A 13,641-nucleotide genomic window follows, 5' to 3' on the forward strand; every position below is an offset into this window, starting at 1 on the left:
CCCTTACAAATAAGTGTCTTCCCTCCTTTGGCAAAGAGTGTAATGTGAGATCGTGACGAAATTCCCAGCACAACCGTTACCTCATCTCATCTTCTATCGTGTTAGTGTTGAGTGAGCAGTACAGGATAATGTTTCTTGAAGCACAGATGCCTCACCTAAAACCCAAGGGTCTGTCAGTTGATAGCGACACTTAGGAAATTAATGCAGCTGATTTGACTTTTATTTCTGCTTTTCTGTATTCCATCTCCAGTATTCAACTGGTACTGCTATGTAATTTGGGTATTTCTTGGGCATGGTCTTCCCTGTTACAAATCTAAAGTTGATTTTCTCATCCCAGGAAGTGAGACTGTCTTGGCTTATTGCTACTGACGGAAATAATAATATGGCTGAAACATTTCAGGCCTTAATAGGGTTATCTGAGAATGGAGCAATGATATGGCTTAAATGGTGGGAACAGGGGGTGGGGAGGAGTGGTGCTAGGATGGAAAGTGTCCGTTCCCTGGGTTAGGTTACACAGCTCGTTAGATCACAACAAAATACCTGGCTCCCACATTAAATGCTTATAGATAAAATGAAAGTCAGTTTTTTCAAAATCTTCTACTCAACTGCTGTCTTAAGTGCCAAAACACTTATATGTCTATGCTTCCATTAAGCTCCCTGGCAACTCCATCCTATTATAACTGCAATTATCTAAAGTTCACACAGTTATTAACATGTTTTACAGCACCAGAAAGACAACAGCTGACTATCAAGGGTTGAGAAGTCGTAGGGTATGGCTGTGGATACATTTGGCAGGATGAATAATAAAATATCCATACAAAAGTCTTGTGTAATTTAAAGTATGCACTATTTTGGATACTCGTGAGATTTCATTTTAGGTGAAGGGATGAAAACTGACTTATTTTTTGCAGAAGAAGTTGAGTGAAATAAAACTGCACTGAGGACAAGTTAAAAAAAAAAAACACATACAGGATGGATTGCAGCCATGAGTCTGGGAAATAATAAGCAATGGTCACATGAATACATATTAAACCTTTATTTTATTTATTTGTTTATTGACTCAGCAAGTGCTCAACCATGATTTTTTTTTTCCATACAACCTTGCAATACAATTATTCATGTATAACTGAGCCTTTCTCATTACAAAGAAGAATTTACCTTACAGCAAGATCCAGGTTACTTCGTGGTGCTGTTCAGGAAACAGCTACGTCTCATTGCTAATGGCCTTGCACCTTGCAAGCAAATGCTGGGTCCTTGCTGCTCAGCTCTTTCCAAAGCACACGGAGGCCTGCCGACAAGTAACACTGCCGTCAACGAAGGCACCTGCACCGATTTAAGTATTAATGATTTCATGAGTGCTCAGTGCTCTGGTCACTGGTTTCCACAGAATTAGTTGGCCTTTCACCAACACAGAAATCCAGCCAATTGCAGACAATACTGAAAATTATCTTTAAAAGTTAGTTGTTATAGGCAGTAGAGACAAGCCCACTTCCACTTTTTTTGGAAGTACAACTAAATTACAAAAGAAATTGTAAGCTAAAAAAAAAAAAACAACAGGTTTCGGTTATAAACCTCATGGATTAGAGCATTCTAGTGCCTGTTCTGTAAAAATTAGGGTCTATTCTGTCCAGCTGCAACACAGCAGAGGCACAACGATTTTGGAAAGAACAAAAGTTCCTGTTTCCGAGAATTACCAAAAAGTAATGCACTCTCTTTCCCCATTTCATTCCATGCTCAGGCCAAGGACGTTGCCAATAGGATTGTTATTGCAGCCTCAGCAGGCACCGAGTCACCTGAACCTAACACAGGTCACCTCTGTGCTGCTGTTTCAGAGTGGCGGTATCCGAAGGCATCCTAGCGGGATGCATTATAGCTCCTGACAAGATGGGAAGACACTGCTATTAGCACTGTCCTCCTCTTAACAGAGAGGCTGCATAGTAAGACCATGTGCTGCAGGAACACGTATTTGCTGGGCTTTGTCAGTAAGATGGGGAAGAGGCTGAAGCTCCTTTAGCTGTCCATTTCTCCCTCCCAAAATACCAATGTCTGTGTAATAATTAAAAAAAAATAAAATCCCCAATTTTAAAAAAAAAATCTTTATTACAGTAATTACTGTTAATTTCAGTGATGGTTAACAGATCTGCTTTTGGTATTACAGAAATCCATTGATACAATGCCACTGATAACTGATCCCCAGCTGACACCAGTATCAACAGTGAAAATCCTGGTCTATTAAGTGGCATCACACAGGAAAGAAACAAAGCATTTACCAGCTGTCTTTGGATAAAGGCTGGTGTGCCATATAATGCCTGATTGCGATGTGTTACATCAACCTTTAAATACTCATCAGAAACTACCCTGCACAGACCTCTTCTGCTGGAGCTGGATGGTGTGTCCAAGCCCCTCACACTACCTGACTTCTCTACTTGGAGGAGAAGAAACACCACCACCACAAAATTCAAGTGGAGTGTTTTTCCTTCATAAATCCAAGCAGCTCTAACCTTTTGGCAGTTTAATATTACCTGGATCCAGTGGGTTTTGTCCCTGTTAAAATGGCATAGTATGAAAGACAGAAAATAGTGATATGCAAAAATAGTTAATTTTATCCCAGAGTAAGAATTATCAAATAAAAGTGTATCATCAACATAGTAGGATGGCAATCTTAAGAATGAGAAACCTGAGAGTACCAGTGAAACAGGCATTTGTAAAAACAGGGACATGCCCATTATTCAGGCACGGGCTCTTTGAATTTCTATAAACGTCCAATACAATTAAAATAAAAAAAAACCTCTGGAAAAGGCAAACACTGTTACTCCCTGAATAGAAAAGGAAATGAACCACAGATAAAGACTGGAAATAATTTCCAAGCCTTACCATAAACCCCACGAGAACAGTGGCCAAATATCAGACAAAAGTAGGCTGTTCTGTATCTTAACAAAATGGTATTTTAATTTACTATTTCCTTTTCGCAAGCAAATTGAAAGAGTTCAGAAACAATGACAGGAACGAAGAGTCTTTCTGAAGTCAAGAGCGACCTGACTGTTCAGAGAAGAGAAATGCTTTGACCACCCAAGTAAAGATCAGAAACCCTGTTGTAGTTTGTGTGTCGTAACAGACTTAAAAGATAGAATTTAAAAAATGGATACTTCACCTAGTAGTAAGTGCAGCAACAAAACTAAAGACAAACTAAGAGAAGGTGCAAAAGAAATGGGAACCATGAACTTCCCTGCTAGCAAATGATGCGTACGAAGAGAAAGACCATGCAGCAGGCAAAGAGAAACTGGTAATAGGCGTGGTGTTACAGGAAACTTCATTGCACCATCACGTATAAATCTTAGCAATGTAATAATGACGGCACCTGCAATCCTCATCTTTTTTAAATTAATATGGACTGCTTGCATCTCTAATTAGTGAGATTTAGTAGTTGGTGAGGATGTTTTGTTACAAATTCAACCGCCAGAATTCATTCATTTATTGCACATGGTACTTCTCTCAGGTTTTCTGAGCCCCGGTCCTAGCAATTTGTCAACTCTCCTACTTGTTTGCTTGATGAAGTTAAGCCCTCAAGAGCAGGGGATGCACTTGTACGCTTCTACGTAGGAATTTCAACTGATTTTTTTTTTTTTTCAGTAAAATGGATAAGGCACACAGTATACATTAGGATTGTCTTTAAAAAAACCAAACAAAACAACCCAAGATACTTGTTCCAGTATTTTATTACATAAAAGTTGATTGTCATTGGAAATTTTTCGCAAAGTGCAACCACATCTTCTGTAGTATCCTTGACAAACTGTTTTTTCTGGGAAGGACAGCTGGGTTAAAAATTTATGGTAACTTAGAAAACTTAGTTATGGCACTAGAACAGAGAAACCACTAAGCTGAGTGGAGACAGGCAGCAGACATTTAGCTGTCATGAAAGCAGATGTTTTTCCACGTACCTCTGTGTAGTACTGAAAAAATAAGGAAATAGTAAGAGATATAATCACCACCCTACTTGTTGAAATTACTTTTAAAAACTGTATCTGAATTGCTTGTATGTTGAGCCCAAAAATCTGTTATTGGAAATCTGATGAGACTCAAATGCGCAACACCTAGAAAGTGGAATCCAACATCTGCCGGGGTACTTACAGAACATTCATGACCTTAAGTAACTTTTTGAAGCTATTTATGTATATATATAAACGAAGTGATATTGTGTTTGGGCCTCTTAAATCATTACAAAATAACACCTGCTTGTGTAACACTGCACCAGGACAAGTGCTAGGGTCTCAAGGATTTACTAGCTTTAAAAAGGAACGTAAGTGAAGTGGTTTTGAAGTAGAGTTATGAACTGCGATACCAGAGAAAGACTGGCTGGTAAAGAAGTTCCTGCCAGACTGCCACATTATACTTACTAGCATGTTTAATTATTTGTTGAGTGTAAAGCATGAAAAAGGGAGAAGAAAAATGGAAGACGAAAAAGCTACTTGAAGGCAGGATTTTGTATTTTATATCAAAAAGCAACCCTCAAGTCATTACTCCTATTAAAAACCTAAAAAAAACCCCAAACACTTTAAAATTTAAATACGCCTTGTGGCACAAAACATGCCTGCATTTGGCATAGGCAACTTGGTGACTCAAACCAACCAAACAAAAAACCCAGTCAATCAGCTGGATGAATTTCAACAAAGCTGCCCCCTCCTTTTAACTATACAGGGAGAAGACCCAGCCTACTGTAAATGTAGATTTATGAATGACTAAACCAACTATCTGTTCTCAGAAGTTGGGCTATAGCTATAGTGTAGTAATTGTCTCCCCTCCTTGGCTAATTCGCTTTTGTATTATTTGTATACTGTTTTGCATTGCTTGATTATTTAGCTCAGGAAGAACCCAAATTGATCAAAAAAGAAATCATATTTGTGTTTCATAACATTAGGAAAACTACAGAAACTGCATTTCCACACATTTCTGATCATAATCTGACTTGTCATCTCTATACCATAGATTTAAGTCGTAAAAAGAAAAAACTCCTTAATATTTTAGATTTATAGTTTCATCTGACTTCTGTTCATCTCTTAAGACGAGAAGCAATATTCTTTAAAAAAAGGGAGATGCAAACCCAGAACACTTGGCAAAATGATAAATTAGTTATGAACAAGAAATGGACTGCACATCTCTCCTCAATGCAATGCGATATCCAAGTATCTACAGAGACTCTTCTCAACTCCGCTACACATTTGGATTAAAAGTAAAATATAAAAGTAATACAGCTAAACCTGAAGAAATACATGATTTTTGTTTTTCCACTCAAACAGGCACAGACCTGTTTAATGAAGTGTGGCCGGAAAGGTTTCTTTAATCCTAAATTCATACAAATATAATTAAAATTAAATAAAACCGATCACCTAGAAAACCTTCATCAACATCATTCAATCCTTATGTACAGAAACCAAAGACGAGTTAGTCTGTCTCCCGAATACCTAACTAAATGGATAATTATTTAAAAGGTTTTACTACTCAGTGAAACAGTAAGTTTAGTGACAACTTTTATTTTAGAACAAGCACTCAGTAAGTCCCACAGTTTCCCACTTTTGATACGGAAGTATTCCACAAGATCAACCATTATGGTTCAACTAGGATCTTTTATCCAAACCAATTGGATTTTAGCACCTTAAATAAAGAGTCAGACTAACACCTTAGTAGTATCGAATGAAGACAGTTAATACTGTGCTCATCCTCTGGAAAATGATGCGGACCATACATACTGGGTGCATTTAGTCCTTAACACATAGTAAGGCAGAAGGGAAACAATGCTAAGCGATGCATTTGACTGAATACAATCTGAATAATAATAAAACCTTCCTAATTTTACAAAGTCTTTCAAGCAGAAATCAAATTTGCTCCCATACATCAAGCTTCATAGTATTTAAATCAAATGTTCATTTACAATCAACCACGTCAGTCAGGAATCTGTACCCAAAAAAAAAATATAATCTGGTTATTTAACATCAGCAAGTGATATGTCTAACTCCAAGTTTAACTCTGTGCTGCAGCTAGTGCTTTTTCAAAGATTTAAACAAACCCTTAAACCAGTAAAACAAATTAATTTCAGCTATTTCTTGTAGCTCACTGTCTAGATAACGGGGTATACATAACATCTGCTTCCACAGGCACAGTTCTTTGGCAGCAGTAGCAACCTGAATGCCATGAATCTGACTTCTCCTTCCACCCCGACACTGCTCATGCAGGTACTGTAACTCCATTAACATCCCAGCACCACTTCTGATGGGTACAGAATCTCCTTCCTGCACTGATTTGGAGTGCATTAGCCAAATATCTGCCTAGCTTCTATCATGCTTCTAAACACTTCCATGGATTTCTGGGACATACAGAAATAAACAATACATCTGGGGTTTTATTTATTTTAAAGAAACAGGCAGTCTAACCAGACATGTCCTAAACCTTGTAATTTCAGGCATCTTTGGCCACTGTAACACTATTCTTTGCAATTTTAGGCAGTTTTGCCAACTAAGTCTAGCAAACTGGCTTCCAAAAGAATCTTTCAGCACTGTACTCTGGTATCTAACAGCAGCTATGAATCAATGACCAACTTGCGTACCCAAGATGGACACAGCTACTACAGATGAACATCGGTGTATTCTGAGACTGTATTTCTTCTCTTCCACTTTAATTAAGTTTGCGATGTTAGACACACAGATTTGTATGTTAATTTTAAACAACAACAAAAGCATAAAAAATTACAAACTAGTCAATCGCTGGTATTAAACATTACCTTTCCTGTAACTAAACAAATGGCCAACATTAATAAGTAAACTGGTGAATTTCAACACAGAAGTCTTTTAACCTCAGTAATCTCTGCTTCCTTCCTTCCTTCCCCCCCAGTAAAGTCAGGAATTGTGTGGAAATTTAGTTTCCCCTCAAGGAACAGCAGAGCAGTATTCAGTCTGGTTAACACGTCCGTCATAGATCCTCTCTCTGTTTGGTTGCTCGGTTGTCCTCTTTGATGCTATTAGATTTCTTGTCTCCGTCTTTTTTCTTCTTTGCTTTTTCAGGTTTTGTTTTGTTTTTCACTTTCTCACTTTCTTCTGCTCCTTTGCCAGGATAAACCTGACCTTCCAGAGTAACATCCGCACACCTTTCTTGGTTTATCAGAAAGTCTTTGATCTCCCAGGCATAACCACCATCACGTAGCATGAAGATGGCACGATTTGAGCCAACAATAAACCTAGAAGAAAGATATGTATTTTTTCAGTTAGCTCCATGCCTTTTAAGCGCTACAACATTTTGCTTAATTCAGAGCACCTCCACAACTGAGGGATACATTTAAGAGCAAGAAGTTGCTCTTCTTGTTGTTGCCTGGGGATGGGGACAAGAGCACAGTTTTCTAGCACAAATAATAATAAAATGTTGTAAGTTTACAAATAACCAAGGAGGAGTAAGAATACGAAGAAAACTTAAGAACTAATTCAGCACTATGTAAAATCCACTAATGGGCATTAAATTTGCTTTATACACTTGCTGCAGCCCATCTCAGCCTCGATTCAAGAGCGCAACATTCCTCTGTTTCAAAATAATCCTCTCTCTCTGAGAGAAAAACCATTTTTTAGCGAGGGGAACAAAAAGCCTTTTGTGGTGACAAGTCTTCCAAGTGTGATGTTTTCCATCAAGCACATAAAGGCAAACTACTGCAGCTAAAACTGATAAATAGCTGAAACGTAATGAGATAAAAAGAAACTAGGCTATACAGACATCATGCATAAGTGTTAAAAAGAGTTTTGCACCACACCAGAATTTTTGTAGCGTGACTTAAAACAAATTGGTATTCAAACTGATACAGAAACAAAGGAATAGTGGCAGACAATGGAGGTGGGGAAGGGCACAGGATGAACAATTGAAAAGATTTTCAGGAAGAAAGAAACAAGGGTTCTGTAAAAGCAAGAACTTTACCCTTGTGTACAACAGTTTACCTTTGCACATCATAGTTTGCATTGAAGAGACTGCCCTGCCACAAGCTAGTAATTTCTTCCGTCTCCTTTTCTGTGGGATTTCCCGACACTGTGACAAACATCATCAAGGTCTTCCCCTTTTTCGTCAGCTTCAGGATACTTTCAGGCTTGCCTGGATCAATTTTTGAGAAATCTATTGGTGCTGGAGGCCTCTTGTGTTCGGGAAGATCCCCCTCTTCAATGTCATCATCTTTCTGTTTTGAAAAGGAAAAGGAGGCTTTAAACTCAACTGTTCCACAAAGCTGTTCTTTTTTCAAACTTCCCATTGTTTAGAGAATAACTCTGCTCTGATAAAGCAAAAGCATTGTGTAGTTTAATGATGGAGATTCTCAAATCAAAAGAAATAGTGAGTTTTGTCTCAAGATACTTCACCAAGAGTGCTCTTCCCATTTATAACCCTCCCCTCAAAATGATACCAACAGGTAGAATCTCATTTTACCATGTACTGAGAAATATTTCAGCCACAAGGCTAATTCAATACAACTCCATCTAGGCACTTCATAAAATAACACTTTTTTTTCTTCACAGTTTCACAGAAATTTATTAAGTATACAAGAGGGACTGACAAAGTTGCACTAAAAAGCCTCTTACACACATAAATAAAAAAGTTGTCCATCTGCATATTGCTTTCAGAGGTCAAAACTCACTTCTGGGAATCACACGATCACTTGAGAAAATAATTTATTTTATTTTTATTTATTTAATTAATTAAATAAATAAAAAGGCAAGAATTCAGTATTTCAATGCTCATGCCACGGGAAAACTTTTATTAAGGGTTTCATGACTTTTCTAATGCAGAGCTGAAGAGTAGCTCACATTCTGACAATGTAATTACCAAGAGTAAATCGCTGTTAGAAAACAGAAAAAACACTCGATGCCTCTGCTGAGGTTGACAGGCATTTAAATATTTGGAAAGGCAGAATTCAAACTGCTGCCCCTTAAAACAGCTCCCGACAGAGAGGAGAGAATACAGTGACAACTTACATTGAGCTAGAACTTGATTTCTTAAACAGTATTTGTATTACAGAATTAAAAAGGAAAAAAAAAAGAACAGAAAAACACAGAAGTCTTATACTGGCATCCACCCAAGCACTAGTAAATCAGCAGGAATTAAGGCAGCTATTTTAGGTGTTGTTTTCACTTCAAACATTTAGCGAAAATATGCATCACTCCATTAGGAACATCAGCTGTAGCAATATCTAAAGATATTCCCTTCAGGAGCCAAGCTTGATTTTTAGATCTAAGTATGCATTACCTTCTCATCTCTGCACATGCATATATACAAACTCAACAACATCCTCTTACAACATCCCACTACAGGATCATCCCACACCCTTTAAAGGTTAAGGTTTCATACAAGTGACCTTCTTTTCACATCTCAATTATGTAGAACTTGCTGTCTTTCTGACAAGGGAGTTTAAAATTTAGTTACCGCAGAACAAAAGTTGTAGAAGCCTTAGATTTGATCCTTTCTTCCCTTACTAATTACATATCTGTTTCAATTTTGCAAGTTTGAAGCATGCTTTCCAAATAGTTCACATTTGAAAACTCCACATTAAGGGAACTGGGAACAAAGGAGAGCCCCAGGAAAGTCCCACTGCCTTCACTAAGTGGGAACAATACTTATTTTAGAGGAAGCTCGAAAATGCTTATATTGGTGAAGTACTGTGAAAATACACGATCTTACATGATTGAATGAAAAACATTCTTCAGAAGTAAAAGCAAATCAATTCTAATTTTAGACCAGTTTGGCTAGCGCAAAACCAACTTATTTCACAGTTTTGAAAGAGAAGGGCAGAAACAAATGTTTCCAAATACGCCTTACACAATACAGAAATTGACTTTGGATTTAGTGACAACACAATCTAGTAACATATATTACCTAGTCTTCCCTTAACTATTCAACTAAATGTTCATAAAGCTGTATTGTTACAGTTTAAATAGAAATATCATAAGAAGCAGTCAAAAGCTCCCCTACACAACACTTCTTTTCTTGATCATGTACAAACTATCATGCAGTTTTGCATTTATAAAGCTATCTACAAAGTCAAAGACTGGAAGTGTAAGCTTTTGCTTTGAAATGTCTAGCAGATTCATTCATTTAAACAGGAACATTGGACTTCAGAGGGAAAGCATTACATAGACACAGTAATAACTATATATTCCTTCTCTTTCTCCTCCTCTCAGCTCCCATTCTCATGCATTTCTCATCAATGCCCTGGTTTTTTAGTTTTAAAAATATTAGCAACATATGTCACCTAATTCCTTAGCCTATTCAATAATCTTGGCTCAGAGTCAAGCCTGAGAATCTCTGAGCTTGTAACAATAATGAACTATTTAAAGAATATGACATTTCAGTAACAGAAAGACCTCCAGACCAGATTCTCAGTTCTGTTTCCAGCTCCTCTGGACTCAAGGCTGCTGGAGAGTCCCTTTCCACGGGGGAAATCCCTAAGCAGCTTCCTTCAAGCTCTCGTTGTGCAACTGAGCTGCTGAAGCAACCTCTATCTCTTCCCCCCGTTCCCCACCCTCATTTTCCACTAGATCACTCTCCCAGTTCACCGGGCAGTCATGCACACGGTTGCACCAGCACGGTGCAAGGGGCAGCACAGGAGCCTGAACAGAGGTGGCTGCTCGTTCTGGGAAGGCTGCTGGAGCCACAGCCTCAGCCTCGCCAGGCCTGTGACTGAACCCGAGGATGTTATAGACACCATCCTCTAATGCTTTTTGGCTAGCTGCCAGGGACATAAAAAATACTAGGAGTCATCTCACTCAGTTGAAAGTAATGATGCTTGATTCTGTACAGATCTGTGCCCCGTGCCCCTCACTCCCAAGCATAATTCCTGCTCTTATCCAAATTCATAATGGCCCCTTTGTTTCTCATCCCACCCCATCAAGTCCACTCATGCCCTTTCTTCTCCTCTATCCTCCAGCCACCACCCCCTCAAGTCTTTCATGCTCCTTATATGTGTCCTAACTACCATCAGGCACAATGCCATACAGCTGACCATCCCGAAGACCAAACAACTGTTAATTGTTAAGCCCCTGCTTCAGTAACTTTTTTCTTCTAGGGCTCTGGCTGTATGCGCATTTCCTCAGTGGCAATGCCAACCCGAGCAACTCCCCAGCTGCTCAGCCACATCTGCAGGCAACGTGGCTACAAGCATTTGCGCAGCACATGGTGAACTGGATCAGAGACCTGCTCCAGCTAAAGAGGAAAAACCTGAACAGCATCCTGACCCTGCCCGCCACAGGGCCGGAACAGAACATACAGCCAAAGAGTCAGGACAGCATTAACTTGAGTCTCCCTTTCATCCAGGCATCTAATTCACAAACTCAGAGATGCTCACCTTTAAGATTTTTCCTACAATGCCAAATTTGGTTGAAGTCGGCCAATATTATAATTTAAGCCTTGATTTTTTAGCAGCTGGGACTACCTGGTCCTTGGCTGATATCACTAATAGAAAGGTGAACTTTGAGCTTTTTAAGTAATTTTATTTAAAATTTTAACTCAATTTTCTAAGAATCTCCCTTCCTAAAGGGAGAGACTCTGTAACAGTCCATGGGATGAACAAGTGCCAACCAGGTCCAAGGCAGACATCTCTACTTCTCACAGAAGTTACTTTATCTATATTACACACATACAAAACCTACTCCTCCACCTTGACTTACAGCTGTAACTGGTGTTACAGGAGACAGAAGTTTTCACCCTATTATTTCCTCCAGTTTTTGTGAAAAACATTCTGGGGAACTGCCTCATGGGAAAGCGTAAGAAACACTGATGAGTGCTCTGGCATTTATCAGAAAATGATGGAAGACAAAAATAGTGAAAAGAACTAACAGTGGCACGACAATCACATGGAGAAAACAGTGATGGGGAACTGTCAAAAGAAAGTTTGGGCAGCAGGTTGATGGGGACGAAGGGGGACGAGAGCGAGCTGGAATTAGAAGAAGTCATTACCACGAGGAGTGGCAAGGAAGGACACTCTGAACCAAAAAAACAACTACATATCTACTCTGCAAACGTGAAATGAGTATTTCTCCTGCTATCCATCCTTCCGCCACAAAACGTATAGTCCTTAATACCCCAAAACTGCAGACATTTAAGTCAAACCAGGCTGTTGGCACGCATCCACAGCACCTGTTTGGGGCTCCTGCGCTGGGAGGAGGGAGGGGGGCAGCAGGGCAGGCTGGGGGCACCGGGGGTGAGGGCAGCTCCCCCAGGAGCCCCTTCTGTGCCCGCTCGCCCCGATTTTGTCACCACCCCCCAAACGCAGCCGGAGCCTCAGAGGAAGGAAACCGGCACCAGGCACCCTAACGCCACCTGGCCTCAGGGATCCCTCCCGCCCGCGCCAGCCCAGGGCCCCAGCTAGGCCCGCGGGAAGGACGGCCGGGCCGCGGGCGACAAACCTCCCGCCTTCCCCCGGCGGAGGCGCCGCGGGGCCGGGCACAGCGGCCGCCCGGCGGGCAGGGCTGCTCCGAGCCGGGAGCGCGGCCCGCCCGCTCCCCGCGCCGGCGGCAGCCGCGGGGTCCCCTCTGCGGGCTCTGGGAAGCGCAGCCCCGCCGCGGGTCCCCGGCCCCTCCCCGCACCTCCCACTGCTCCAGCAGCCGAGCCATGTCCGCGTCGTTGTAGTCCCGAATGTCCTTCTTCTTGGCCGGCCCCGCCCGCCGCTTCCCCTCCGGCTCGCCGGCCCCGGCTGCCGCGCACAGCCACAGCGCCAGGCCCAGCAGGGCCCAGCCAGCGGCCGCCGCCATCTTCCCCCGGACCTCGCCGCCGCGGGAAGGCGGCCCCGGCCGCCTTTAGGGGCGGAGGCAGCGGCGGCTCGGGCCGCGGGGAGGAGGAGCTGGAGGGGGAAAGGGGCGAGAGGGCAGCGACGGAGGCGGCGAGGCGGGCTGGGCGTCGCTGGGGGCAGGGACTAGGGGATGGCGGGGGGGGAGAAGGGCAACACCCGCCGGCTCGGCCCGTGTGCGGCTGCTCGGGGCCGAGGGGAGGTCGTGCTGCTGCCCGGAGCGAGCCCGAGCGGCGGGAGCGAGCAGGGGGCGCGGGCACCCTCCTCCTCCTCCTCCTCCTCCTCCGCGATGTCGCGCCCCGGCGTGTGACGCTGTCCCCACACAATGGGCCGTTTCAGGAGGCTCCCGCCCAGCCTGGCCTGCGGTCGGGGGCCGCTCTGGGTGTAGTCCCTGCAGCGCTTGGCCCAGTTTATTGAATGAAAGATGGACATGGTGGTTTTTTTTTTTAAAAAACCTATGATGGACCCGCTCCTGGGATACAAGCCACGCGATTTCTTTTTGTTGCCTTTTTTTAAAGCAGGATGACAAGTATCTGCGTTCACCAACCTAGGTGATAGGAACTGGGCCCACTGCACTGCGTCTTCTGATTTTAACTAGTATCTCAGCAATACTAGGTTTTTAAAAGAAGACTTTTAAAAGTAAAGCTGTTTTGTTACTAAAATACAGCTCCAGAACATCTGAACACCACAAAAAATTGAGAGAGATGGCTTTTTCTTTGTACAGACTACTCTTCTGTTACCCAAAACAAACCAAATTATACAGACTGATGTCTGCATAGCCTTATTTCACTCCTCAGTCTTCATTTTTTTCCTCATGGAAGCCGTTTTAATTATAAATAGCACTG

General features: G+C 41.7%; 1 protein-coding gene across 1 annotated transcript; it reads right to left on the reverse strand.

The window, feature by feature from the left end:
* Window positions 1-3,698: 3,698 nt before the first annotated feature.
* MESD (mesoderm development LRP chaperone) lies at window positions 3,699-12,800 on the reverse strand. The gene is made up of 3 exons (XM_075159936.1): window positions 12,597-12,800; window positions 7,968-8,200; window positions 3,699-7,225 (listed from the first exon to the last, which is right to left on the reverse strand). Exons 1-3 carry the CDS (start codon window positions 12,759-12,761, stop codon window positions 6,961-6,963), a joined length of 663 nt encoding a protein of 220 aa, XP_075016037.1. The 5' UTR covers window positions 12,762-12,800; the 3' UTR covers window positions 3,699-6,960.
* Between the last annotated feature and the right edge of the window lie 841 nt (window positions 12,801-13,641).

The sequence above is a fragment of the Calonectris borealis genome, chromosome 11 (assembly GCF_964195595.1).
Source record: "Calonectris borealis chromosome 11, bCalBor7.hap1.2, whole genome shotgun sequence".
Classification (NCBI taxonomy): Eukaryota; Metazoa; Chordata; class Aves; order Procellariiformes; family Procellariidae; genus Calonectris; species Calonectris borealis.

Excerpts from the sequence above, each read along its gene's own strand:
- MESD (XM_075159936.1), bottom strand. The coding sequence starts at position 12,761 with ATGGCGGCGGCCGCTGGCTGGGCCCTGCTGGGCCTGGCGCTGTGGCTG. Across the intron at positions 8,201-12,596 it reads GGCTGCTGGAGCAGTGGGAG|AAAGATGATGACATTGAAGA; the intron begins GTGCGGGGAGGG and ends TTTTCAAAACAG. Across the intron at positions 7,226-7,967 it reads GCAAACTATGATGTGCAAAG|GTTTATTGTTGGCTCAAATC; the intron begins GTAAACTGTTGT and ends TCTTTCTTCTAG.